The sequence below is a fragment of the Dendrobates tinctorius genome, unplaced genomic scaffold (genome assembly GCF_039654945.1).
Source record: "Dendrobates tinctorius isolate UK_male_01 unplaced genomic scaffold, ASM3965494v1 ptg000069l, whole genome shotgun sequence".
Classification (NCBI taxonomy): domain Eukaryota; kingdom Metazoa; phylum Chordata; class Amphibia; order Anura; family Dendrobatidae; genus Dendrobates; species Dendrobates tinctorius.
Window position 1 is genome coordinate 22,611,315 of NW_027361737.1, and position 27,976 is coordinate 22,639,290.

Sequence of the window (27,976 nt, forward strand, 5' to 3'; positions counted from 1 at the left end):
ACTCATATACAATTGTTTATTTCGTGTTAAGAACTATGATTACCATTTGTTCTATGTGGGTTTGTGTCACTACTAGACCCTTTGCCTGACATCTTGGCACCAGATGCTTTGCCAGTCTCTTTTTATTGCTGTAGTCATTTTATATTATTCTATTATATGTTTCTATTTGCAATTTTGTGCTATAATAAAATGTTTTGTATTTTTAAAGCACCTAAAGACCCAATTTTTTCCTCCTCTTTTCTAATATGTCAAATGAAGTAGACATATTCCAGCAGAACACACACACACGATGGATGAACAAGTTAGTATGCAATGTAAATAAAATCTTTAAAATCTTTTGATTTATTCAGTAATGAATATGAGCGCCATGTGCAAAAATACACACGAAAGTCCAAAGATACTATAGGCGATGGTAGCATGTTTAGGCCTTTCAATCTACTCACAGTAGCTGTCCAACTGGTTCTACCACCCATAAATGTATCACTGAGCTGTTAAGTGTACCTAAAATGTAGACTAGACTGGTGCGGCCAGCCAACAGCCTAATCCCAGGAGTAGACTGGTGTGGCATTGCCTTGTAAAGGCCTCTTCATGGTGTTGCCCGCATGATCTCCACATCAATCTCCAGCTACTAATGTGCCCAAGACACAAGCGGGACTCGTTGCAGAAATTTTAAATAAAATAGACCTTTCATTCTTCCATCTCAACCTTTGGTCACCATCTGTACTCCACACAGACAACGCTTTGAACAGGCTTTCATGCCGTAATGTCTCCAAAGTGTCCCAAAACCTGATTTTCAACAAGTCAATGCCAGGCCAAATGTTACTCGTGCTACTGTGAGCAGCCTTTTGGCCAAAATGTACTACCTTGGCCTGCAGTGTCTCCAGACTTGTATCCCATCGAGCACATCTGGAATGCAATTTGTCATCAATTGCACAAGGAGCTGCCAGCAGGGGATATTGATTATGCGCCCAAGTGCATTGAGTGTGGTAAAACATTCCTCAAACAACCATTAACAACCTCATTGATAGCTGCTATGAATATATAAAGATGTTTTGAAAATTTAGTTTCCATCTTTTGCTTATCAGTAACATGTCTACCGATCGTGTGATTTCTATATTTCCACAACTTTTCCTTCTTGGCCTTGCAATTTCAATATTGAGGAGTGTGTATACACACAGCCTATAATTTCCTATGTGTTTGTTTAAATATATAATCACAGGACAAGTACAAGCAATCTGGCTTGTAAAATGAGAACACTAACAATGTCAGCATTACTGTGACACACAGTATGGGAAATTACTATAGTCTTACCCTTAAGGCAGTCATATTCCGAAGCATGAAGTCGCCAAGAATTTGCATGTCTTTTGTACGTGCAAATCGTCCTTCCCTGGAAATACACATTTTACAAGTTTTCAAAACATGAGGACACCCCGAATAAAAATAACAAGTTACAGGAGTTATCCCAATATCCCCCAGATTCCACTTCCAACAATCGGTGTGTATTGTTAGGAAACAAGCTAGGCTCTTCTCTGGCAGAGGTAATGTTGTATCACATGATGGCCATTCCGATAAATGGTTGTTCATGCAATACAAAGACAGCTCAAGCACATCCGAAAAGACTTTGAGCTGAAGACCCCCCCATGATATCCATCTGTCCTAAGAGACCACCCCATCAACTTACTACAATTTAACTGCAGTTTCTTATAAAACCTCAGTCTACACAATTTGTGAGCCAAGCACGGCATCACAAAGCTCTCCTGCACTGGGTCAGTTTTCAGCCCATAAAATAACTAAGTAATGAGGATTTGGAGAAAAAAAAAACGTTTTTAAAAATAACTTTCTATAACTAAAAGGGCTGGACATCTGGATATGATTTATGATGTTTTTTAAAAGAAAGTAAAAAAAAAACAAAACCCTCCTTAAACAATATTTCAAAAAAATCTGAAAACTAATTTAAATCAAGTACTTGTGAATTAAATTATAAAACTTGAAGGAAACAGAACATTATCCTTCTGGTATAAAATGTGAAGAGAGAGATTACATTGGCCCTGGTGGCGGGAGAGAGGCAGCAGAAAAGTTTTGTACGATCACCTGCATGTATCTGTATTCTGATCATAGATGCATCCTGTTAGCGATATGTACGGACTTCTTCTTTGTCATACATAATGCAGACATTTTTCACATAATTTGTGATTATCTCTTTAATTTTCCCATTGGCTCAGCTGTATATTTTCTAAAGTGTAACTTTCTTCACACAATAGATCAAAATACCCATATCATATGCAAGAAAGCCCTTAGTCTATGGTTATGTCATTACCAAAGGCTTAGGATGTCCTCAAGTTGCTGCAAAAATTCCTGGTGAAACAGCCGTATGGGCTCCATGCAAGAAAACAGAGGCTTCATCTGGTGCTCTAGTGTTTCCTGGAGATCTCCACCTTTACCAAGCGCTTTCTCCAGCCACTAAAAACCAATGCACAACATGCCGTGAAGAATAGAAGCGTGAGGGGCATCTACTGGGCAAATTCCAAATAAAATGAAAAGTTAAAAACCGCTATAAGCCTACAAATACTGGGCAACATCAATTGTGGGACAAGGGTATCTTACCCATAACGGGAGAATTATAGCTCAAAGGAAATGTTAGAACAATCCGTTCCCAAACTGTTTATATAGTTGTTTTCTGAAACGCAGTGTCATCCATACCGTTATCTATGCAATCTGTTGCTCCACAGTTTTAATTTATGTGCAAAAGAAGCCTAAGTGCGCTGGACATGATCAGAGCACTTAGAAAGCCTTTGCCTCATCCTCAACTTCCTCTGCTTCAGCTGTCAGTAAAACAGATGAAGGCTCGGTAGAGAATAAAAGCAGGAAGGCAGAGGCTTGGGAAGTGCTCCGATCATGCTCAGAGCACTTAAAAATCTGTTTTAAGTTTTGTAAAAATTAGGTTTATTTAGTCAGGTAGCAATAGATTGCATAATTAGAGGTATGAATGACATTATCTTTAAGAGAGCAACATGATCAAATATCGTGAATCGTTCTGATTCCTTTTCAGAATACTCAAATTAAAATGGATTTGATAGTGGTAGAATAAAATATCAAAGGAGAAATTTTTGGAAACTTACGCTAATCTACTACTTATCTCCTAGGGCTGCTTTTGGGTGGGGCGGTCTCTCCTTAGGTTATCATGTGTAGTTTGGGAATTCAAAAATTATTTGTAATATTGTTTTTTTTCTGGTGCTTACACCTTGTCAGACATGGATCCTGACAAACTAGAGATTTAGAGATTCCGCTCTCATATGTAACCACCAGTCAAGGTAAAATGAGGTATTGTAAAATGAATGTGAGGTTACCCCAAAGCCAAGGACTGTGCACATGGGATACAAATTTAGAAGGAGAAGACGAATGACTGGATAGGACAGGCATTTTTATCTAATCATTGAGGCTTACCACAGTTATGACCTCGATATCCTTGAAATGAGACGTCTCTGTGCTGAGAATTTCCTTGGTGATATAATAGGCTTCATCCATCTACAGATCGGAGAAATAAAGATAGTTTTGTTGCTTGATCTTCAGACGCCACTAGCAATAATTTATGGTTTCTATCTTTAATGCCATGAATATACATGTATCAAGGGAAATATCAGCTGTCTGCCCCTAACATTGATATACGGTGCACACAGGTGAGTTACGTTTGTGTTTCACTTGCTACGCAGGCAGCAAAACATTCCACCTTGAATGCAGCAATCGTCCAAGAAAAAACAGAATTGGTGACAGATAAATGACTGAATGACCCCCCAGATTGACCTAAGTGACAAATGTGGGCTGAGCATAAGCTCCGCTAACTCATTTTCCTGAATAACTCCATCTCTTTAGATGAGCATCCCTGCAATGGCCAATACTCAGAAAATAGTATTTCATGTAGACCTGCCACACTCTTCCTTCACCTTGCTAAAGAAGCAGCATAAAACTATAGGAGGTAACAAACACAAATTGAATTTTTTTTCTGTTCCCAAACATTCCACTTTTCAGATTTTGTGCCGGGTACTGCAGCTCATATCTTTTCAAGTGTACAGTGTTGAGCTACCGCAACGCCTATAGACAATACTGCATCACTTATAGACAAGCACTGTAGGGGGGGGGGGGGGGGGGAGAGATGCAGACCTTTTTTTCTATTCCTGAAAATGAGACGAGAGCTGCTACTGCTCTGGCGGCACCATCTTGGAGGAGGAAATTTTTCTCTTCTTCTCCAGTAAGATGGCGCTGCCAGCACATGCGCAGTAGCAGCTATCGGATCACTGTAAGGAGGTGAGGGCATAGCCCTGTAAATATTGTTATTGCATCTTAACTGTGTTCCTTACATGTCTGTATAAAGTATATATGTCTTGTGTGTTGTATGCATGTTGTGTGTGTGTGTGTTTGTGTTCACACAACATTAGTAAGATATTTAGGTGTAGTATTAGAAAAGGGCCACTAGATGGGGGGACTGAGCTCAACTAGTAAGAAGACATCTGAGAGGTTAACTGAGAGGAGTGGCTAGACAGGAGAAAAGAAAGATAGTTTCCCTCCAGTCAGTCTAGCCAGGGGTAGCACAGCACAGGACAGGAGTGAAGAGCAGCAGCTGAGTGCCTACAGCAGTAGACAGCACGTTGTGGTGCTGGAGGCCTTGCAGTCAGGGACTGGGGACTGTAAAGGGGGTTTTACACATAGCAATATCGCTAAAACGTCACTGATTTTGTGACGTTATAGCGATATTACTAGCGATATCGCTATGTGTGATACTTACCTCCGACCGGCTCCCCCGCTGTCTGTCGCTCATCGCGCGAGATCGGGCGGCTCCATTTCTTGTCTGCTTCCTGCTGTGTGAGACGAGCGACGCTGGACGCGGGCGGGCGGACGTCTGGATCGCTGTGTGTGAAAGGTAAGTATTGTCCGCTGCGTCGCTGCTGCATCGCTGTGAGATCTTCCTGTGTGGAAGCTCACTAGCGATCATTTAGCGATGCACCAGCGATCCTGACCGGGTCAGATCGCTGGTGCATCGCTAAATGTAAAAGGGCCTTTAGGCTAGTGAGACAGAAGAAGGAGACTCGTCGGTCAAGTCAGCTAGCAAGGAGAAGCTGAAGTGACACCCAAGCCAGTCTAATGGATTCCAGCCCGTGTCTGGAGAATTGCAAGCCAGGGAGTTACATTGGAAGGATCCCAGTAGCAGCTGGAGTCAGTGAGCTGTGAAACTAGGATACGAACAGGAGCAACAGTGCCTTTAGGGGGTGAGCTGTAACGGATAAGTCGGGTTACCTTCGTGGGCTAAAGTCGGGCTCTGAAAGAAGGGAAGTGTTCCGTGGTCATCGTGCTCCGTGTGACGTGTCAGCTTGCCAGTGTGGTGCATATGAGTGAAGTGAAGGAAGAAGTGACGTACTGCTGTAGATGAAGATATATTACTGAAACCTAATAAGGAGTCCTGTTGCTGTGTAGGGCGTGCTGTGCCCTGAAGAGAATAAAGCCGAGTTGTTAAAGTTGATTCCAGCCTCTGTCTGCAGTCAATTGGTTCCCCAAAGTGAACAGCATATGGGTGATGAAACACCTTCCAGCCGAGTATGTACTGGAGGGCCCCACAAACTACCCCCGGCGGCGCGGTGTTTCATAACCACAACAGACACCGATAGCAACAACTGCGCAGGCGCGGCGGGTGCCATTTTCAAATTGTTTTTTTTTTCCCTTTAGCTGAATAACCTGAAAAAAAAAAAAACGGATTACTTACCGGTAATACTCTTTTGTAGAGTCCACGACAGCACCCACTGAGAGAGGGGATCCGCCCCTCGGAACAGGAAACCTACAGAGAGATAAATAGGGTGGTCCCCCTCGCTCCCTCAGTTTGGATTACAGAGAACAACGGAGGAACCGCCATACATGTTTTAGTCCACTTATTTAGACAATTTATCCATCCTTATGTATATATATATATATATATATATATATATATATATATATATATATATATATATATATATACACACACATACATATACTTCTATGCTTGCTTTAGTTATCAATTTATTAGTTATTAATTCCTAATTCTAACTTCCACCACCAAGGAGAACCACTTGTGAAATCTTACGGGCGGGAAGTGAGCGGGTGCTGTCGTGGACTCTACAAAAGAGTATTACCGGTAAGTAATCCGTTTTTTCCTCTTCGCCACGACAGCACCCACAGAGATTTTCAGAGATAATCACCTGGGAGGGCACTCCGTGTTAAGGACAGATCTACTAAAGGTCAAATCCTCTGTAGAGGACAAATCTAGTCTATAGTGACTATAGAAGGTAGAAGGAGACGACCAGGTTGCAGCCTTACATATTTGTTCAATTGGGACGTTCGCCCTCTCGGCCCAGGAGGATGATATGGCTCTGGTAGAGTGTGCCTTAATACCCTGTGGAGGGTCTTCTCCTTTTGCCGAATATGCCATCATGATCGCATCTCTGATCCACCTGGACAGCGTGTCTCTTGTAACTCTAGCCCCCTTTTTGTTACCCTGGAAGGAGACAAAAAGAGACCTACTCTGCCTCCAGGGACCGGTCCTATCTAGGTAGGCTAGCACAGCTCTCCTTACGTCCAAGGTGTGATATTTAACCTCCTCTTGTGTTGTTGGGTTCTCGTAGAAGGAGGGTAGGCAGATCTCTTTAGACCTATGAAAATTAGTAGCCCGTTTGGGAAGATAAGACGGGTCCGTTCTCAATACTAGTCTGTCCTGGGTTACTGATAGGAACGGGGGATCTACCGATAGGGCGTGGAGATCGCTTACTCTTCTTGCCGATACTAAGGCTACTAACAGAGCAGTTTTTAATTAAAGGCATTTCATTGATGCCGAATTCATGGGCTCGAACGGGGCTTGCGTAAAGGCATCGAAGACGAGGCTAAGGTCCCATGTTGGTAACTGAGGAATGTGAACAGGATTTGACCGCTGACAAGCTGAAATGAACTGGGTCACCCACTTATTACTTGCCACATTGTAGTTAAACAAGGCTTCTAGGGCCGACACATGGACCTTTAGAGTATTTACTGAGAGCCTCAATTCTCGGCCCTTCTGAAGGAATTCTAGAATGGCCGTAATGGGTACTTCACCGGACAATCTTGCTGGGTGAAAGGCCAGGAATTTCCTCCACACCTTAGCGTAGATCCTTGTTGTGGATTCCTTCCTACTTTGTAGAAGGGTATTAATCAGGTTTTTTGAGAAGCCTCTCAGCTTCAATAGTTCCCTTTCAAATTCCAAGCCGCTAGGCGCAGAGCTTTGACCTGTGGATGGTAAAAGGGTCCCTGCGAGAGAAGGTCCTGGTGTAGCGGCAGAATCCATGGGTCGGTTATTGACATGGCTCTCAGCCATGAGAACCACGGCCTTTGGGCCAAAACAGGGCTATCAAGATGACCCTCGCCTTCTGTCTTATTTTCCTGACCACTGTTGGTAACAGAACCATTGAAGGGAAGGCATAGGCTTGCCGGAATGTTCAGGATGCTTGGAGGGCATCTAGTATGTTTGGGTTGTCTGCTCTGTAGAGAGAAGCAAACTTTTTTACATGCCTGTTGGCTCTGGTCGCGAACAGGTCTATTTCTGGTCTGCCCCATTTCGCCGCTATCTTCTTGAAGATGTGCCGGCTGAGGACCCACTCGCCCTGATATAAAGTTTGGCGGTTGAGGTAGTCTGCTCGAGAATTGTCCACTCCTCTCATGTGGAGTGCAGATAAGGAGTGAAGATGCACTTCGGCCATCTCTAAGATCTTTTCCGCGATAGACATCAATGGTCCTGATCGCGCGCCTCCTTGCCGGCTTATATACGCCACTGCGGTGGCATTGTCTGATTGGATCCTCACATGGGTTCCTCTTAGCTGCGGGAGAAATTCAGATATAGCGTAATAAAATGCTGTTAGTTCCTTTATATTGGAGGAGCATTCTGCTTCATGCTCCAACCACTGGCCCTGCACCATCTCCTCTAGATGGGCCCCCCACCCTGAGGGGCTAGCGTCCGTGGTAACTACCCTAGAGGGAGTAACCCACCACTGAACTCCCTTTGATAAATTGCTAAGGTCCAACCACCAACCTAGAGTTAATTACTTCGGGCGATTGGGACATTCTCCCTTCCAACCGTCCTCCCAGTCTATCTCCTGCAAAATAGCCCACTGCAATTTTCTGGAGTGGAATTGGGCCCATTGCACTGCCGGAATGCATGATATTAGGGACCCTAACAACGACATACCCTGTCTTAATGATATTATGGGTTTTTCAGTAATTCTCCGTATCTTACTAACTATGGCCTGCGCCTTAGTGTCTGGTAAAAAGCATTTCTGATTTACGGAGTCTACTTGGAGGCCCAGGAACGTCTGACAGGTTACCGGTTGCAGCCTGGACTTTTCCCAGTTGATCAGCCAGCCTAGTGTCTGTAGGGATGAGACAATATCAATATTCTTTTTTCACATTGGGAGACAGTTTCCTACTATGAGCAGGTCATCCAAATAAGGGACCACTAGGGTGTCATTCAGCCTCATATATGACATCACCTCCAACATCAATTTGGTAAACACTCGAGGAGCCATAGTCGGAACGGCATCGCCGTAAATTGGAAATGTTGAATTCGACCTCTGAACACGACTGCTACTCGCAGGAACTTCTGGTGCCCTTGATGTATGGGGAGATGGTAATAGGCATCTTTTAGGTCTAAGACTGCCATATAGCACCTGGGAAACAAAAGTTTTATTGCTGAACGTATTCACTCCATTTTAAACGGCCTCAGCCTCAAGAATGTATTAAGCTTTTTCAAATTAATTATTGTCCTAAAGGAACCATCTGGCTTAGGGATTAAAAACAGGGGAGAATAGAAGCCCATTCCTCTTTCGTCCTCTGGGACGTCTATCAGAACACGCTTGGTTAACAGCGCTGTAATCTCCATCTCCAATGCTTCCTGCTGTGTTTGGGACTTCATAGAAGTCAATAGGAAGGAGTTCGGTGGGTGCCGAACAAATTCTAGTTCTAGGTCTGATGAAACGATCTTAATGACCCAGGGGTTGGATGTAATTTTTTTCCATTGGCGGCTGAATTTCAGCAGCTGCCACCTACCGGTGAACTGGTGCTATCGAAACCTGTCCCCTGGTCTGAAGGGACGTTTCCCAAATAGGTTGCCTCTCTGTTTGGGGTCCTTACTGCCCCAGCGGTCCTGAGGTTTGAAATCCTTCTTTTCCCCAAACGGAGGTTTCCTGAAGGCTCTCCTGTTGAAGGGAATATACGGGTTAGGGAAACCTTTCTTCCTCTCACCCTCCTTGGTTAGGATCTCATCCAGCTCCGTGCCAAATAGGTACTTACCCTGGCAGGGTATAGCGCAAAGTTTAGTCTTTGTTGGTGTATCTCCTCTCCATCCTTTTAACCATAAGGCCCGTCGGCCTGAACTGGTTAGCCCTGCTGCTCTAGCAGATAAATCGGAGATTCAGCTGAGGAGTCGGACAGGAAGGCCGCTGTCCCTTTAATCAGGGGAATAGAGGAAAGAAGCTTATCTCTAGATGCTCCGCTTTTAATCTTTCCTTCTAGGTCATCCAACCATATCAACATCGACCTTGCTGTGCATGTGGCTGCTATTGCTGGCTTAAAAGCTGCCATGCACGCCTCCCAAGATCATTTAAGGAAGGTATCTGTCTTACGATCCAATGAATCAGCTAGCGTCCCTGAATCTACCACCGGCAGGGAAGATCTGCGAGAAGTGGAGGCCACTGCTGCGTCTACTTTGGGGGCTCTCGACCAAGACGTCAACTCCTCATCAAATGGATATTTACGTTTCGACGTTAAGGGGAGGAAGGTTCTCTGACCCCGCTTCTCCCACTCCCTCCTCACCAGCTCCTTTATAGCTGGAACTACTGGGAAGGCCCGGATCTTTTTCCAGGAAATGCCCGCGAACATCATCTCTTGCGGAGTTTTGGGGTACTTAGTTTCAGGAAGCCCCATGGTATTTCGGAAGGACTTCAAGTTATTAATACTGTCCGTAGGGAAACAAGTTTGTTCCTCCTCCTCTGAGGACAAATATTAATGGGATCTATCCGAGTCTAGCTCCCCAGTCTCTGACGGCGATCCAGACGCCAGTGACGCTATTCCTCTGACAGAGGAGTGTCCCCCCAGTCTACCGGAGCTGCCTAAGGCCCGTAGCTCCTCTCTAATTATAGCCCGGATATCCTCCTTTTTCCCCTGAGGATTCTTCCTGTAAGGTCTTTTCAATACAAGACTGACACAATCTCTTGGGGTGGCCGTCTGGGAGGGGCTGAGAACATAAGGCACACTCTCTATTTTTCGCCTTCTCCATTCTTTTGGCATAAAGGGTATGGACCAGAAAAAAAGCCATCAGCTGTAAGTCTGACTAAAAACACTCACACGTGAATCTCGTCAGCAAAATACCGGCTGCGGGGTTCGTGACTCAGGCTGAGGCGAGGCGTGGGACGGATTTTTCCCTTTCCGCTTCTTCTCCAAGGCTTCAATCTGCCTAGAATGCCCGCTGGACTCTCTTCTGGAGCTGCCACTTCTTCTGGTGCTGCTGCTCCTTCTCGCAGTAAAGCTCTTTCTGCTGCCATGTGGGGATTCCCCTAGCTGGCTTAACGGGAGCGAAACCGGGTCGTTTGTGGACGACATGGCTGCGCACCGCTGCAGCATTACCGGCGCTTCTTATGCAGCTTCCTGGTTCCGCCCCCTCACCTTCTCTTTTTTTCCTTTTTTTCTCCTATCCTCCACTGCGAATGCGCGGCCGCCTGCTCCCGCGATACCGCTGCCTTCCTGCCTCATCTGACCCCGGAAGCTCTTGCTCCACCTCCAGGTCGCCTCTGCCCGCTCTGCTCGTCACTACCCCTTCCTCACCAGGACACAAGCTGCCGCAAGGTATGTCGCCTCCTTAGCGCTGCTGGCACCATCACCGCGAGCTCAGGATCTCCTGCTTTCCCCCCGGCCTCGCTGTCTCGGGGGCTACCATCCCCGGTGCCGCGCTCACGTTATGTGTCTGTCCCGCTCCAAGGGGGGGGCTGCCCCATAAAAACAGTGAGCCTCGGCACTCCTTACCGTGGCCTCACCTGCATTACCAGCCATGGGGGGAACCTTCTCTCCGCCTGACGCTGCTTCCAGTCCTGGGGCCCCTGCTGCTCATATTATGCATGCGGGCGGCTACCAGACCAGGCATCCTCTTCTGCAGGTTCCCCTCTAGGAACAGGAAACCAAAACTGAGGGAGCGAGGGGGACCGCCCTATTCATCTCTCTGTAGGTTTCCTGTTCCTAGGGGCGGATCCCCTCTCTAAGTGAGTGCTGTCGTGGCGAATAGGAAAAAATGTACTATTGGCACACAAAACATGCGATTTTGCTGCAGCGCAGCTGCCACGATTGGCACCAGCCTGCAGAAGCGGTTTTTTTTTTTTAAGTATATACAGATATTCATTATGCAAACCAGTGAGTCAGTCGGTGAGGGATCAGTGACCTGTCAGCATTCTGCATTATGAATACCTGATCAGAGCACACATACCCCAGACCCACCTTAGGGCACGAGCATATCATTAACACAAAACTGAAAAAGAAGATTAAACAACCACAAGACGGATTTCATCAACCAAGGTATCATTAATCAGTATAATGACGCCGACCTGACACTGTCTGTAGGTTACTGTGCACTGCAGACAGGTTCCCTTTAACAGGCAGTTGGTGAATTAGTTTTGGTTTCACTTACCTTATTGTCAGAAATGTCTTCCACATCATCAGCCCTGGCACTACCACTATCACTTAACGTTGGGCTCATCAGTGGAGATCTACCAGGCTGGGAGGAAGAGGAGGGCGGCCTGAGCATTACTGGAGACAGGTGACAACCTGTAGATTTAATTAAAAAAAAAAAAGCAAAAAACATAAAATGAAATGTTATAAAGGACCTGGTTTGCGCCAGTAGAAATACCATGTGATGTACAGGTAATATATGATCATAGTTTGTTAAAGGGAAGTATTACATCTTTTTGTTTAAGGGATCATGTGGTCTAAAAAGTCCATTTTTAAAAATTAAGTTACGGTAGGTAATTCTGAATTAATAAAGACGAAACCCCTATTTTGGACCCTATTAGTGGAAAAGATCTGAACAGTGCATCTTGCCTCCAATGACCCTACATGTCTATGTATTATTATCTATAGGCACTGTGCAATGATGCATTTTCCTTGTAGCGGCACTGAAAGAAAATTGGACAATTTCTTCTACTTTAGATTATGCCACAAATTAGAGATTTTTATCATGGAGTCTTTCTAAGGTCAAATTCAAAAATCAGGTTTTTTTCTCCTGCACAGAAAAACAAAACAATTTTCATCTGTTTTTCGACCTTCGTCTGTCCACCATCCAGGTCACCAGTTTATTTATGAGAGAAAACTGACGGAGGTTTCCCAAGCTGCTCCTAGCATTTGTGAATGTAACTCCCGCATTCACATTTACTTGAATGGGTAAGTTTATTTTGCAATTCGGACCAAACTCAGACATGCCTTATCTGCTTTTTCATAACCATTGTTCCACAAAAACAGACTGATGTGTGAAATGACCCATAGGTTAAAACGGGTACGTTTTACACACACACACACACACACACACACACACAATACCTAAATGGATAGAACAAGTATGTGATATTTGAGTGGGTAAGTGGGGCCCAGGGAAGTGAGATGGTCTATAGTGGACAACGCCGTAAAACAACCATTTATAGCTTAAATTGTAGTACCCATTATACCATCTCGCGGGATTTTTGCCACATGCCTCCATATGGCACCATATTTTCATCTAAATCCATCTCTTAGAACTTGTTATAACACAGCAGGTGGAGTCTGTCGTAAAACTAAAGACAATGAATGGACCCACAGCAGGCTATGGACACCAAATTTTAAATCTGTTGTTATGTCCATGGCCCTACAAAACCCCAAATAATGGGTTATTAATTACCAGGCAATAGACGGGCCTAAAGGGAAACTGCACTTTCAGGTGACTTTTCACAAAAAGCTGTCATATGTATACACAAGGAATAGGAGTTGCCGGCGTACCTTCATAGTTTTTGAAAGAAGGCCATTCGGGAAAATGCTGGCAGTGGTTTTCCTGAAGAATCTTTTTGGCTGTTTCCCCCACAGCAACTTTTTACTTAAATTCTGTATATAAACTACGGAATGGCTTTTAAACTGAAGCTGTGTGGAAAAGGTCATGCCTTAACAGTTTAAAAAAAAAAAAAAAAAAAAATTCTAAAAAACCCCAAAACATACGCTAGGCATGTTTTGATGTTGCTGTGCAATTTTTCAGGTGGAATCGGCCTTTGAAAAAGAAATTGTGCCCACACAACTGGTTTGATTATTTTCTTATTCCCTGCCTTTAACTCTTTCCCTCTTCATAAACTTTAATTGGTAGCAGGTGTAATTTGATCCCTCACTGAAGACACGTTTGTAGACAGATTTAAGCAGTTTTTGAGCGTTCAGGGAAAGGATAACTGAAAATTGAGGGAAGAGACCTTTCACGCCAATGAGATATGCTGCAAACTTTCTAATCTCTGCTGGTACAGCGGATTTATGCTACCGACTGATTTTACAGCAGTAGTCCAAATGAATAAATGAAGTTCCATTCACTGCTACCTGGATCGGCTGATTTTCCATTTTCCGATGGGGCTGGCGCAAGACTACAGCAGTCAAATCAGTGCAGCAGTCATGCAATTAGGCTGCCTGAGAACCCACGAAGTGGTATGGAGGAGGAGCAGGGGAGTGATAAGCAGGTAGACAATCCCTTCATTGTTAGAGAACACTTGTCCTGTTTTGAAAGTAATAAAAAGGGGTGGATAATTTCGCTTGAATCCCGATTTAATTGGGTTCGGCCAATCATCCAATGTGTAGGAGGAGAGAAGAATTGAACCTAAAAATCATTAAAATATTTTCCACTCTCAATACCCTAACAAGTTCGATTCGGTCGCCTAAAAATGCAACTTCAAAACTGCCCTACTAAAAGGTTCTGATTAGAGGTGAGCGAACCAAAACTGTAAAGTTTGGTACAAACCCAGAACACCTTGTGTGCGGTGCTGAACTCTGAACACAGCGTTCTCCCGGTAGTCTGGAGAGGAAGAGAGAAGTTAAGGTCCCTACTGATTTCTATGGAGTTTGGGGTCAAGTTCAGGTACAGTTCTGGTACTATTCAAAATTGGAAATGTGCACAACCCTATAGAATATCATAGATACGAGTGATATCCGTGAAAACCATTTTTAGTACTCATCTGAGAAAATCTGTCGCATACACGAGTCCTTACAAGCAGCCTAAGGATTTGGGTTACAGAAGATGGACCTACCATGATCTTTTGATAATGGTAACTACCTCTTTTTAAAAAGTGGTTGATTCTGTTAGGCTGTGTGCACACGCTGCGGATTAGGTGCGGATTCATCCGCGCGGATTTTGTAAAATCCGCAGGTGAAACCGCAGGTCAAAATACCTGCGGTTTTACCTGCGGATTGCTCTGCGGTTTTGCCCTGCGGTTTTTCATCTCCTCAATGGAGGAGATGGCAAACCGCAGGAGAATCCGCAGAAAGAATTGACATGTCAGTTCTTTCTGCGGATTGAAAACCGCAGATAATCCGCGCGGAAAATTCCGCACCATCTGCACTGCGGTTTTTGATTCCCATAGGGAATCATTGTACTGTACACCGCAGCAGAAACTGCTGCGGGTCCGCAGCCGGCCAAAACCGCTGCGGAACCGCAGCAAAATCTGCAGCGTGTGCACACAGCCTTAGATGTCCAGCTAAATTTCACACTGTAAATATCAGCACATATGAATATTACTTAAAAAGGTAATGCTTCCCTTGAACCATGTTTATTGATAATGTGGAAATGCATTAAGAAAAATGAATGGAATGGTAATCAGAAAAGATCTTGGAGCAAAAGTAAAAATGAGTGAAAAGAAAAAACCACGCTTCAAGAAATTAAGAAATCAAAATGAAATACATACACACGAGGTAAGACAGGAAAGATCATGCAGAAAAAAAGAAGTGTAAAACGTAGACCAAGGAAACCCTCAGAACCATAGCGCAGAGATTGCCAGAAAGAATCCATATATAATCAACGTGAGAAAGAAACACAGATGCGGAGAAAAATGATGACAGTCAAGACTAGAAGACATTCTATGAAACGGAAACGTGCCATCTCCTTCTGTAGAGGTTCCTCATCCACTTGACTGACCATCTCTGGACGAAGCAGTCTATATGCATTTTCCATCAATTAACTGGTCCTTGACATTTGCAGCCATGTGACATGAAGAAACCCGTGCTGCCAATTTGCCCTCCAGCTTCTGGGCAAGACGCCTTTGTATAATTTGAATGTCTTGTTAGCAAAATGAGAACTATTCAGAGAGATAATGACATAAAACAAGTCACGTCTTCAGATATGCCTCTAGCAGCGCTCACAAGGCCGGTCACAAGTTCCACTTCTTCACTTCACTACTGGACACAACATGAAAAACAAAAACACGTCCATATTCAAAGGCGATCCCAAAATCTGACCCTGGGCATCTCACGGAGAAAGCAGTATTGTTCTTCCATGTCTCATTAATATTGGCAACTGTGTGAACATTCTATGTACGAGGACAATTTAGATGGCACTGCAAGGTACCGTAGAAGTAAAAAAAACGCCCATCTTTAGCTGTGAATCAAATATTGAGACTCCTAAAGGGAATTGGAAGTGAACCATATTCACGGCGTATTAATAATTCATGTAACTTAGTACTATTTTAACTGTGTGCCTTTTGAATGTGTTTTTGGCTTGACCGATTTCAGATTATAAAGAGACATACTCCAATGACAAAAGATAGTGGTAACACCCAGTTGTCAATTTATTTGTACATTTCCAGGAGGAATAACAGAGGTATGACACAATGTAGAGACCTAAGAAAAGATTTCCTGAAAAGTATTAAAAGATGTGTCAGCAGAATCCTTCTTTAACATCCTGTGAAATCTGTCCCGATGATGTTCAGTTGACACATGTGCAGGGTTTACTGTATATATTACAACTCGTAAGTAGGACATCATATATAGTAGATGTTTTATTCTAGCTTCTGGATATTAAAATTGTTTCTATTCACTGGCAAAGTTATGTTATTAGCCCCTTAAAGACCGCCGATACGCCATTTAACGGCGGTAGTTAAGGGTACTTAAACCACAGCGCTGTTAATTAAGGGCGCTGTTGAAAAAGTGTATAGCGCCCCCCAGAGTCGGATTTTCTTCGGGGTCTCGGCTGCCGGGGGTAGCCGAGACCTCAGAGAATATGATTCAGGTCTGTTTTTACCGACCATGGTTTTGCGATCGCCGTTATTAACTGTATACCGGCGACGACAAAAAAAAAAGGCTGATAAGCCATTTAATTTCTCTCTCCTCTGATGTGAACGCACATCAGAGGAGAAATAGGGTCCCCGATCCCCCCCGATGCTCCTCGGCCCTTGTGCTTCCCCCCATGGGTGCTGCCATCCCGCCAACAGTAGGAAGATTTTTCCTATTGGTTCATTTTGGTCACTGTGATAGACCTTATCACAGTGATCAAAAGATAAAAATAGTAAATAAACCCCCCTTTATCACCCCCATAGGTGGGGAAAAATAATAAAATAAAGAAAACATTTATATTCATTTTCCCATTAGGGTTAGAGTTAGGCTAAAGTGAGTTAGGGTTGAAATTATGGTTAGGGCTGGAATTATTAGAGTTAGGAATAGGGATTAGGGGTGTGTTGGGGTTAGGTTTGTGGCTAGGGTTATTGTTGGGATTAGGGTTGTGGTTAGGGTTATGGTTGGGATTAGGGTTGGGGTTAGGGTTGGGATTAGGGTTAGGAATGTGTTGGGGTTAGGGTTGTGGTTAGAGTTATGGTTAGAGTTGGGATTAGGATTAGCTAGTGTTTGGGTTAGGGTTGGAGCTAGAGTTGAGGGGTTTCCACTATTTAGGCACATCAGGGGGTCTCCAAACGTGACATGGCGCCACCATTGATTCCAATCAATTTTGCTTTCAAAAAGTCAAATGGTGCTCCCTCCCTTCCGAGCCTCGAAGCGCGCCCAAAAAGTGGTTTACCCCAACATATAGGGCATCAGCGTACTCAGGACAAATTGCACATCAACTTTGGGGGTCTAATTTCTCCTATTACCCTTGGGAAAATAAAAAATTGGGGGCTAAAAAAATCATTTTTGTGGAAAAAAAAGTTTTTATTTTAACTGCTCTGCGTTATAAACTTCTGTGAAGCACTTAGGCCTGTTTCACACATCCGTTTGTGTCCATCAGTCAAAATCCGCTGTTTTGCAAGAAAAACGGATCCGCCATTTTTCTTGGCAGATCCGTTTTTTTTCCCATTGAGTTGCATTACCGGCGGATCTTGACGGATGGCTATCCGTTGGATCCGTTTTTTGCGGATTCGCCAAAATTTTGACGTCTGCCGACATGCCCGAACGGACCATGCAACGTTTTTTCAGGTGGCCGGACCCGCATTTCTCACTGCACATGCCCAAAAGACTTCACTCAGCCGCAAATTTAACCCTAAACTCTGTTCTGGCGGCTGAAAAATTCTCTCTCTCCCCCCCCCAGGCAGCGGTTCCTTTAAAATTCTTCCTTTGACGGATCCATTAAAATAATGGTCCAGTGCCAAACGTTGTGGTCAGTACAGGAACTGATCCGTTATCTGCCATTTTAGCGGATTTTGACTGACCAAAAAAACTGATGTGTGAAACAGGCCTAAGGGGTTCAAAGTGCTCACTGTTATGAATGGGTCACCGAGGAGGATGGCAGGAACAGGCTAAGCCTCCAGAAGACCAGAGAGGTTGGTAACTAAGCGGATTGCAGACCCCTGATCCTATCCACACAACTAGCAGTAGCCGTGGAGCGTTCCTACGATGCCCTAGACGCTTCGTCACAGCCGGAGAACTAACTAAGCCTAAAGACAGAAAGGTGAAATCTAAACTGCCCCGGAGCAGATCCCCAAATGAATAGACAGCCCCCAAACATATATTGTCGGTGAGACAAGATGAGACACAAACACAGGCAGAGAACAGACTGAGCAAACGGTGGGGCCCAAGCTGCCTAGACAGGACAGAAGAGATACTGTCTGCAATCACGCACAAAACCCTAAAAAGTCGAAAACTTCTGATATACAAAAAACCTGAGATCACACGACCTCACCCCCGCTAGCTCAGCACTCTGGTATAAACTGGAAGCAAAGCGAAAGATACTAACATGACAGGGAACTGAACAAACTGACACAAGCTGTAACAAATGGAGCCGGGCCCAGCGCTGCCCCCAGCAGGGAGTACGCTGAACCCTAGCAACAAAGCAGAAAGCAAAAAAAAAAGGCACAACCAGATTAGATGCAAAGGATTAGCAAAAGAATCACTTAACTGAACCATGCAGATCAGGCAGGGGACAAAAGAACTCCAAATGCACATGGAGGAAATCAACAGCAACCACCAAGAGCAGCCAGCTCAATTATATGCTCCCAGCCAGTAATACCAGGTTCCCAATTATCGTTGTCAGGTGGGGAACTTTCATCAACCCGGCCAGCTCCACTACTCTCAGTAACCACCAAAGGGAGAAGAGGGAGCTTCGGCTCAGAACTCCGAGCAAGAGAATTCACAACAGCTCACCACACACCTAGATAAGCTCCTTGGCGGGTCTAGTTTCCAAAATGGGGTCACATGTGGAGGGTTTTCCACTGTTTAGGCACATCAAGGGCTCTGCAAACACAACATGATGCCCGCAGACTATTCCATCAAAGTCTGCATTCCAAAACGGCGCTCCTTCCCTTCCGAGCTCTGCCATGTGCCCAAACAGTGGTTCCCCCCACATATGGGGTATCAGCGTACTCAGGACAAATTGCACAACTTTTGTGGTCCAATTTCTCCTGTTACCCTTGTGAAAATAAAAAATAGCGGGCTAAAAAATCATTTTTGAGGAAAAAAATAATTTTCTATTTTCACGGCTCTGCATTATATAAACTTCTGTGAAGCACTTAGTGGTTCAAAGTGCTCACCACACATCTAGATAAATTCCTTAAGGGGTCTAGTTTCCAAAATGTTGTCACTTCTGGGGGGTTTCCACTGTTTAGGCACATCAGAGGCTCTCCAAACACGACATGGCACATCATCTCAATTCCAGCCAATTCTGCATTGAAAAAGTCAAAAGGCGCTCTTCCGTTCCAAGCCATGCGCCCAAACAGTGGTTTACCCCCACATATGGGGAATCGGCGTATTTAGGAGAAATAGCACAACAAATTTTGTGGTTCATTTTCTCTTTTTACAATTGTGAAAAAAAAAAAAATTGGTTCTGAAGTAAAATGTTTGTAAAAATAAGGTTAAATGTTAATTTTTTCCTTCCACATTGCTTCAGTTCCTGTGAAGCACGTAAAGGGCTAATAAAACTTCTTGAATTTGGTTTTGAGCATCTTGAGTCATATCGAAGAAATGTTACCACTAACATGAAGTACGTTACGTATATCACGAACAATCTCAGAATCAGCGGGATCCGTTAAAGCGTTCCAGAGTTATGACCTCATAAAGTGACAGTGGTCAGAATTGTAAAAATTGGCCCGGTCATTAAGCTGCAAATTGGCTCCGTCACTAAGGGGTTAAAAAGTGATAACTTGAAATACAAAGGATATCAGGCACTTTATGTGTTTGCTGGTTTCAGCAATAATTGGATTACATTACATAACCTTCTCAAATGCATAGGATCACACAATCCAGCAGTACATAAAATTATATATTTTATTTAAATATCAGTAAGATAGGAATCCCAGACAAGACAGCAACAAAGTGGCGTGGACCATTCCTATGCGTTACAAACATGTTCTCAGTCATGGTATAAAAGACTTAACTGATCTTACATTTTACTGACATAAGTAAAGACAACATATTTTTTAAGTAATGCTGGATGGCGTTATACTATGGACTTGAGAATGTCCAGTCTCGGGCCGGCTGGCAAGTTCCTTGCACTATGGGACCAAAACTTAGCCATAAGGATTAGGCCGACACACAGAGATTCCCATTTTCCCCTTTTTTGGTATGTTACATAACGGTTTTATATGATTTAGTAAGCTTTGTTTTCCTCTGCATATAAGAACATGATGGTCTAGTTAAAAGCAGACCTTCATGTTCTTATATGATTCTATGACTTTGTCTCGGTACAAGAAAACTATGGAGCAATTGTTCCTCTAAGTAATTAACAATTTACATTGTTCTTATAAAAATATCTTTTTACCATTCTGCAGAACACATCCTAATTCATCATGCACAGTGTCCTGCACCTACTTCTGAGTCGACAGAAGACAAAAAAAAAAAAAGTTTGCAGTAACAGATATTAATTTCTACTGGATTTCCATGGAATAAAAAAAAATGGCTGGTGGTACATTGAGGAAACTGAAATGTATACTGAAACTAATGTCTGTTTTTGTCTTTTTTTTTTTTTTTTTTTTTTTTAGAACATTTGTTTGTATTTCTGTAAACTGCAAAATTTTCAGTTTGTCTGATTTTTCTCTTTATAGGTATATTTTTGAGTAAATTGCTCTTTTATTCTATAAACTACTCACATGTTTCTGAATTTCCAAGCACCAAATTTTGTATTTATTTTCCGAAAATGAGTCAAAATAATAAAAAAAGATGCCGTGTTTGCAGACCTCAAATAATGCTAAGAAAACAAGTTCATAATCATTTAGAAACAACAATACTAATGTTTTAACTCCGGAAGAGTTCAGAAATCAATATTTTGTGGTATAACCATGATTTTTAATCACAGCTTCCATGCGTCTTGGCATGCTTTCCACCAGTCTTTCACGCTGCTTTTTGGTGACCTTATGCCACTCCTGGTACAAAAATTTCAGCAGTTCTTCTTTGCTTGATGGCTTGTGACTATCCATCTTCCTCTTGATTACATTCCAGGGGTTTTCAATGGGGTTCAGGTCTGGAGATTGGGCTGGCCATGACAGGGATTTGATGTGGTGATCCTTCATCCACACATTGATTGACCTAGCTGTGTGGCATGGTGCATTGTCCTGCTGGAAAAACCAGTCCTCAGAGTTGGGGAACATTGCCTGAGCAGAAGGAATCAACTGTTTTTCCAGGATAACCTTGTATGCGGCTTGATTCATACGTCCTTCGCAAAGAATAACCTCCCCAATTCCAGCCTTGCTGAAGCATCGCCAGATCACCGATCCTCCACTAAATTTCATAGTGGGTGCAAGACACTGTGCCTTGTACGCCTCTCCAGGTCTCCATCTAACCATTAGATGACCAGGTGTTGGGCAAAGCTGAAAATTAGACTCCTCAAAGAAGATTACCTTATTCCAGTCCTATACGGTCCATTCCTTATGATGTTTGGCAATCTTCAACCTGGCTCTCCTTTGCTTCTCATTGATGAAAGACTTTTTTCCACCTTTACATGACTTGAGCCCTGCCTCTAGGAGCCTGTTACGAACTGTTCTTGCCGTGCACTTCACCACAGCTGCCATTCCTTTTGTATGTCACTTGATGTCATCCTGCGGTTGCTGAGTGACATTCGAATAAGATGACGGTCACCCCGGTCAGTGGAGTCGTTTCTGCCCTCTGCCAGTCTGTAGCCTAGTGGTCGGTGCTCATAGCAAGTGAGCATTTCTGCTACATACAGGCAATCTGATCATCGCATGTATGTAGCAGAGCAGATTGGACGAGTGCAGCTTCTAGTCTCCCATGGAGACTATTGAAGCATGCAAAAAAGTATAAAAAAAAAAAAAAAAAAAAAAATATATATATATAAAAGTTCAAATCAGCCCCCTTTCACCCCATTCAAAATTAAACAATAATAATAAAAAAATCAAAACATACCCACATTTGGTATCGCCAAGTTCAGAATCGCCCGATCAATATATAAAAAAAAATTAACAGGATCGCTAAATTGCGTAATGAGACAAAAAGTCAAAACGCCAGAATTATTGGTCTTTTTTTATCACCACAACATTGCATTATATGCAGTAACGGGCGTTCAAAACATTATATCTGCACCAAAATGGTATCACTAAAAACGTCAGCTTGGCACGCGAAAAAATAAGCCCTCATCCAACTCAAGGTCACAAAAATGGAGACACTACAGGTATCGGAAAATGGCGCAATTTTTTTTTTTTAACGAACTTTGGAATTTTTATTCACCATTTAGATAAAAAAGAACCTAGACATGTTTGGTATCTGCGAACTCGCAATGACCTGGAGAATCATAATGGCAATGTAATTTCACTGCACTTGGAATTTTTTTCCCCCTGAGTACACAACATGGTAAAACCAATGGAGTAATTTAAAAGTACAACTCGTCCCGCAAAAAACAAGTGCTCACATGGCCATTTTGAACAAAAAATTAAAAAAAATCATGGCTCTGGTATGAAAGGGAGCGAAAAATGAAAATGCAAAACCAAAAATACCTCTGGTCGTTAAGGGGTTAAAAGATGAGTGTTCAAATCACCCCCCCCCCCTCCTTTTTGCCACATTAAAAAAAACAAAAAAACAATACAATATGATATTGCTGGCTTCAGAAACTCCAGATCAAAATATTTATATTTTGGACCCGTTGAAGCGCTCGAGCAGCGCGAAACGGCCGTTGTCAGCCTTTCTTGCACTCCTTATGTCACTCCCCCGACTTGACATGTTCATGATATGTCAATAAATCAGTGACACTTCCATCTCGATGAGTGCGACCTCTTCTCTCTGCATGGATTCCCAGGATTGACTGTTTCCAGGTCTGGCACCCGAGATTCCCAGCTGCTGGGCTTCTGTATGCCGCACATCATTTGAAGTCACACGGTAACAGCGGTGCCGTCCGCTTTTTATCTTGAGTTTTGTGACAAAATATTTATACAATTAATTAAACCTAAATTAATCCGATTGATAGACAGAGTGTCAAGAAAAAAAAAAAAACACGTGGCCAACCGCTTTTTCCAGCCATGCACATATAATAGTTGCTGGTGGATTGTTCATTGAGGAGAAAGCGATACCTCCTCCATACACATGCATATCTAGATTTAGGCAAGCATGTCTGTGTTTTCAATGAGCAGAGTGGAACAAGCCAGTGTTGGACACTTGTGGCAGCAAAAAAAAAACAAAAAGGGATCAGGCATTAAAACTCAACCCGAGTGGTCAGTTCACAATTTTGACACAAACCCCTAAATTCCCTGCATAGACAAGTTAAAAAGAGAACAAGCTGGCTTCCCTGTAGCCTCCACTAGAGGGAGCATGCTGCATAGTGATCATTACAAAGCACAGTTCACACATTACGGCTCACCTTGCATATTTCTGTGTTTTATTGGGATTTCTTAAAATGTGACGTGCGAACAGAAAAGATATACATACAGTGGGTGAAATATGTATTGAATACGTCATTAATTTACAAATTTAATATACAGTGGCTTGCGGTAGTATTCTCCCCCTTGGCTTTTTACCTAATAAATATTTTTATAATCCGATGCATCTAGTCTAAGTTGGTGAAGTGAGAAAAACATCAGCATAAACTAAATATATGAGATTAAATAACTAGATTGCCCATTTCTCATTATTACACTACTTAATTTACGGATATCTATGAGTTGATTTCTTTGCCTGTGTGGATTGGATGGGTTGTTACCGACATCTGGTGAGAATTTCATGTTAATGGCACCTTTAGAAATATATATATACTTAGAACATTGGTGACGTGTCCATACTTGTTTCATTCGCTGTGTGACGACACACATTATGAAGAAAAGTATTGTTACACACCTCCTTAAGAGAATCTGTCACCAGATTATGCTTCCCCTTCTGAGAACAACATAATGTAGGGGCATTGACCCTGATTCTGGAGATGTATCACTAACGGAGCTGCTTGCTGTCGATTTGATAAAAATCAGAGCTGTATCTGCTGCAGATCTATCAGTTCTTTGAATGCTGAGCTCTGTATAACCCGCCACCACTACTGATTAGCAGCTTTCTACCTATGCACAGTGTATTTAGAAATCTGCTAATCAGTGGTGGTGGCAGAGTTGTACAGAGCTCATGCATATGGAGGACTACATGGCAGCAAGTTTACTAGTCTCTGGTCAAGCAGCCGAGTAACAAATCTCTGACTCTACATTATGCTGCTCTCAGATTTGGTGTCAAAAACCTGGTGACAGAGTCTCTTTAATCATCAAATTCAGGTTTTTAATTCAGTCCCATTTGTTTAAGTCAGGGATGGGGCATCTCGGGCCTGTGGGCCATTTACGGTCCACGATGACCTTTACTCCAGCCCTTGAGATACCTCGTGACCACAGTGCTTGGGCCGGAAGCTGTGTTTTGATGGACACCGACCTTTTAATCTCTCCTTGCGCTTCAAGCACACGCACGCAGCGTTCACTACTGAACGCAGAGGCGCATGCAGTGAAAGATTACGTCTTAACATCAGTGTCAGCGTCAAAACTCACTCTGTGGGCGGAGCTAGTGCACAATTTGACCGTCCCCCGAGGAATAGCTTAAATATGCAAATTGCCCTCGTCAGTAAGAAGCTTCCCCTCCTCTGCCATATGAATATAACATCCATTTCCGTTCCATGCAGTCTGCCTTTACCAACATTTGTGAAACAATAACTCATTCTAAAAAAAAAAAAAAAGCTCACTAAATTTGAGTGCGGCACTGTGTAGGACACCACGTTTACAACAAATTAGTATGAGAAATGTCTTACTAAATATTCCAGAATCAACAAAGTGGTATTACTGCAAAGTTTAAACGTTTAGGAACGGCTGCGACTGAGCCATGAAGTGGAGACCATGTCAAGTAACAAGGTTCAGGAGGGCTGAGACACATGGTGTCTAAAAGTCACCAATGCTCTGCTGACCCAATAACTGCAGAGCTCCAACTCTCTTCTGCAGTTAATACCAGCACGAAAACTGTGCCCCAGGAGAATCATGATATGGGCTGTCCTAGCTGAGCAGCTTCATGAAAACCTTTCGTCCCTAAGCTAAATGTCAACCAGTGGATGAAATAGTGGAAACGGGTTCTGTGTAGTGATGGACCATGCTTCTCTATCTGGCGTCTGATGAACAAGTCTGGGATTGGCCAATGCCAGGAGAACATTGTGCCAAGTCTGGAGGAAGGATAATGCTATGGGGTTGTTTCCGGGTGGTGCACCCTGGCACCTTAGTCTCAGTACATAGAAATCTTAGTCCTTCAGAACACTAAGACGTTTTCAACAATTTGTGGGAACAGTTTGGGGGAAGCCCTTTTCTGTTCCAGTATGACTATCCCAATGCACAAAACAATGTCTATAAAGGCATGGCTGGCTGTGGAAGAACGGACGGACTGCAGAGAGACCAGACCTCCAGTACAAATCCAACACCTTTGGGATGAAGTAGAACAGAGTTCCATAGATTAATTAGAAAAACAAAAATGATATAAAGGAATGCACCATCACTTTTAGCCAAGTATACACAGTTTACGGAGTGGACACGTCAAAATATATAAAAGAAAAGAAAAAAAAATATTAACGAACCTATACAAATATCGTTTTAGATGTTCCTGAGACATTTCATGTTTAAATTCTTTATCATCAGCAATGACGGTGCACAGGGGATGATGGGTGTAGGAGGGTAGTTTAAAGAAGTTGTCCACATCGTGGACAACCCCTTCTCATAGCCCACGCTTGGCCCCAATAAATTAATGAAGCTTATAATCACTTCCCACGCCGGCCTGTTCCCGCAGTGTCAGCACTCGCTCTTGTGGGGTTGTTCTGATACTGGCGCCCAATCAGCGCAGGCGTCACTATTTCCGTCTTCGTATGAATTGAACATGGACAGTTAATCAAGGATCTGCTGCAGCCCGAACTTCCTCTTCGTGTTAAATTCGTACAATGTTGGAGACAGTGATGCCACCGCTGATTGGGCGCCGGCGTCACATGTCCCAACACGAGAGCCCCGGGGAGAGCGAGTGCTGCCTTTGCTTGAACGGCACCGGCATGAGGGGTTAGAATAAGCTTTTTTATTTTATTGGGGCCAAGCCTGGGGTATGAGAAGGAGATGTCATAGTGGTGGACAACCCCTTAAAAGATCTGGGTTAAAATACTGACTTTATAAAGTACAAAAAAGTTGACTTTGTGAAATATTCACTGCACCTGATCTACTGATGAACATGAAAAATGTAATAAAAGTTATTAAAAAAGTTTAAAATCCACTAACTTTATACTAAATCTTAAAACCATTAATACGAAGACAATTAACACACAGGTACTTACGGGTAATTAACATACTAAATTATTTGTTTCTTTATCACATTCATTATTGGTGGAGTGCTCTAACTGGAAAGCATCACATTGTCTCCACTGAAACCAAACTGGGTATGAATTGTATTAGAGTACGTTTCCACGTATCATATTACTTGCGCTTTGGCTGGAGCGAAAAGCCAGCTCCGCCCAAAGCCCTGCCCCCTTCTGTCCGCGCGGTGATTCCGGATGTGCTCAGTGAATACATCCGGAATCACCGCAAGGTACCCATAGAGTAAGCAGTTTACCTTGTGGAGACTGAGCGTCTCCGCAAGGTAAACCGACATGCTGCAGTCTAAAAAGACGCGCCGCATGTCCAGTTTAGCGGGTGTGTCACCCGCGTAATCGGACGCATAGTGGAGACGGGATTTCATAAAATCCCCTCCACTATGCAGGAAAGTCTGGCCGCTGCGGATTAAACGCTGCGGCAGGACGCAGCGTTCAATCCGCAGCTAATCCTGATGCAATCCGCCACGTGCAAACTCACCCTTCGAGACTTCAGCAATATATGACAGTGCCCTTGTGGATTTTAGATAGATTATTGAATGATGTTTCCCTCTAAACTGCACAGGTTATAAAAAATAATGATATCACAGCTACAAATCACATGAAAGTGTAAAACGGAGAGCTCCAGCACTCCTTGTTTTATTGCAGAAACAATTGGTATTAAACACGTTAACAAAATCAGATCAAAAACCAGAATAGTTGCACATGTAAATCACCCCTTTCCTGCGGGTACATTGGCACCATTTATCACTGAATGTACAGACACTTAAAAAAAAAGGCAAACAACATTAATTTCCCAAGGCACAATTGGAAAATTACAGGTGGTGGATAAATCCCACAACCGTCATACCTGATTTTGAATGTCTTTGTAATTACATAATAGCAGGCGATTGAAAGGTTATACAAGACTGGAGTCTGAAGATGACTTCCATGATACGGAGATTGCGCTACATAAGCTCCATTTGTTTGGTAGGGCTCTACTGGTTACATAAATGTGTAGACGAGCACCAGAATGATCATAAGCCGAGCCGAGATAATATCTCATATGAAAACATATATAAATTCAGATTCCAACGATACTATTAAATACCATCATTAGTGTTATCATAACCTTAAAAAGCGCACACCAGGGTCACGTAACGTGGCCAAGTAAGATTTGGTGAGTGCTGTAATAAGAACTTTATTCCTTTATGATTAGAATTTCCTAAAACTGAAGAGTTTCTGGGATTGGCTGCACTCTTCACTTGGTTGATTTTAGTGTCATAAACCATTATAGTCCAAAAAAAAAAAAAATGTCCAAACCGTTATATTCAAAAAAGTTATCGAACCAATATATTATAAAAATTAAAAAGAGTCCATAAAATTTTACTTAGAGCAAGAATAGGATACCAAATATTATGATTTTGCATTGGAGAAACACTTTGAAGAAACTTCCTCAGTGGTCAATCAATAACCCACGACTGTCTTCAGGGTCAAGAAACCCTACGTTTTTTTTTCCCCTTCACACTCCATGTTGTACCTCCAAGAAAAAGGAACATCTACAAACCAACCAACAGGTAGGTGTTTGACAAAAAGTCCAATTGGGTTAGCAATCAGGAAAAGTAGCTGATGCTTCAAAATAGCTTCAAGTTAATATTTTAAGCAAAAGAAAGGCAAACAGGAAGAAAATTGACATCAAAGAAGATATTG

At 43.0% G+C, this 27,976-nt stretch overlaps 1 protein-coding gene across 1 annotated transcript in view; it reads right to left on the bottom strand.

Annotated features, from left to right (window-relative positions):
- The window catches only part of FARP2 (FERM, ARH/RhoGEF and pleckstrin domain protein 2), a 159,100-nt gene that overhangs the window by 43,177 nt on the left and 87,947 nt on the right, over nt 1-27,976 (bottom strand). The window contains exons 14-17 of the mRNA XM_073581193.1: nt 11,720-11,856; nt 3,445-3,525; nt 2,318-2,460; nt 1,312-1,387 (exon numbers count right to left, since the gene is read on the bottom strand). Coding sequence (XP_073437294.1) covers nt 1,312-1,387; nt 2,318-2,460; nt 3,445-3,525; nt 11,720-11,856 — 437 coding nt within the window. The remainder of the gene's footprint in view (nt 1-1,311; nt 1,388-2,317; nt 2,461-3,444; nt 3,526-11,719; nt 11,857-27,976) is intronic.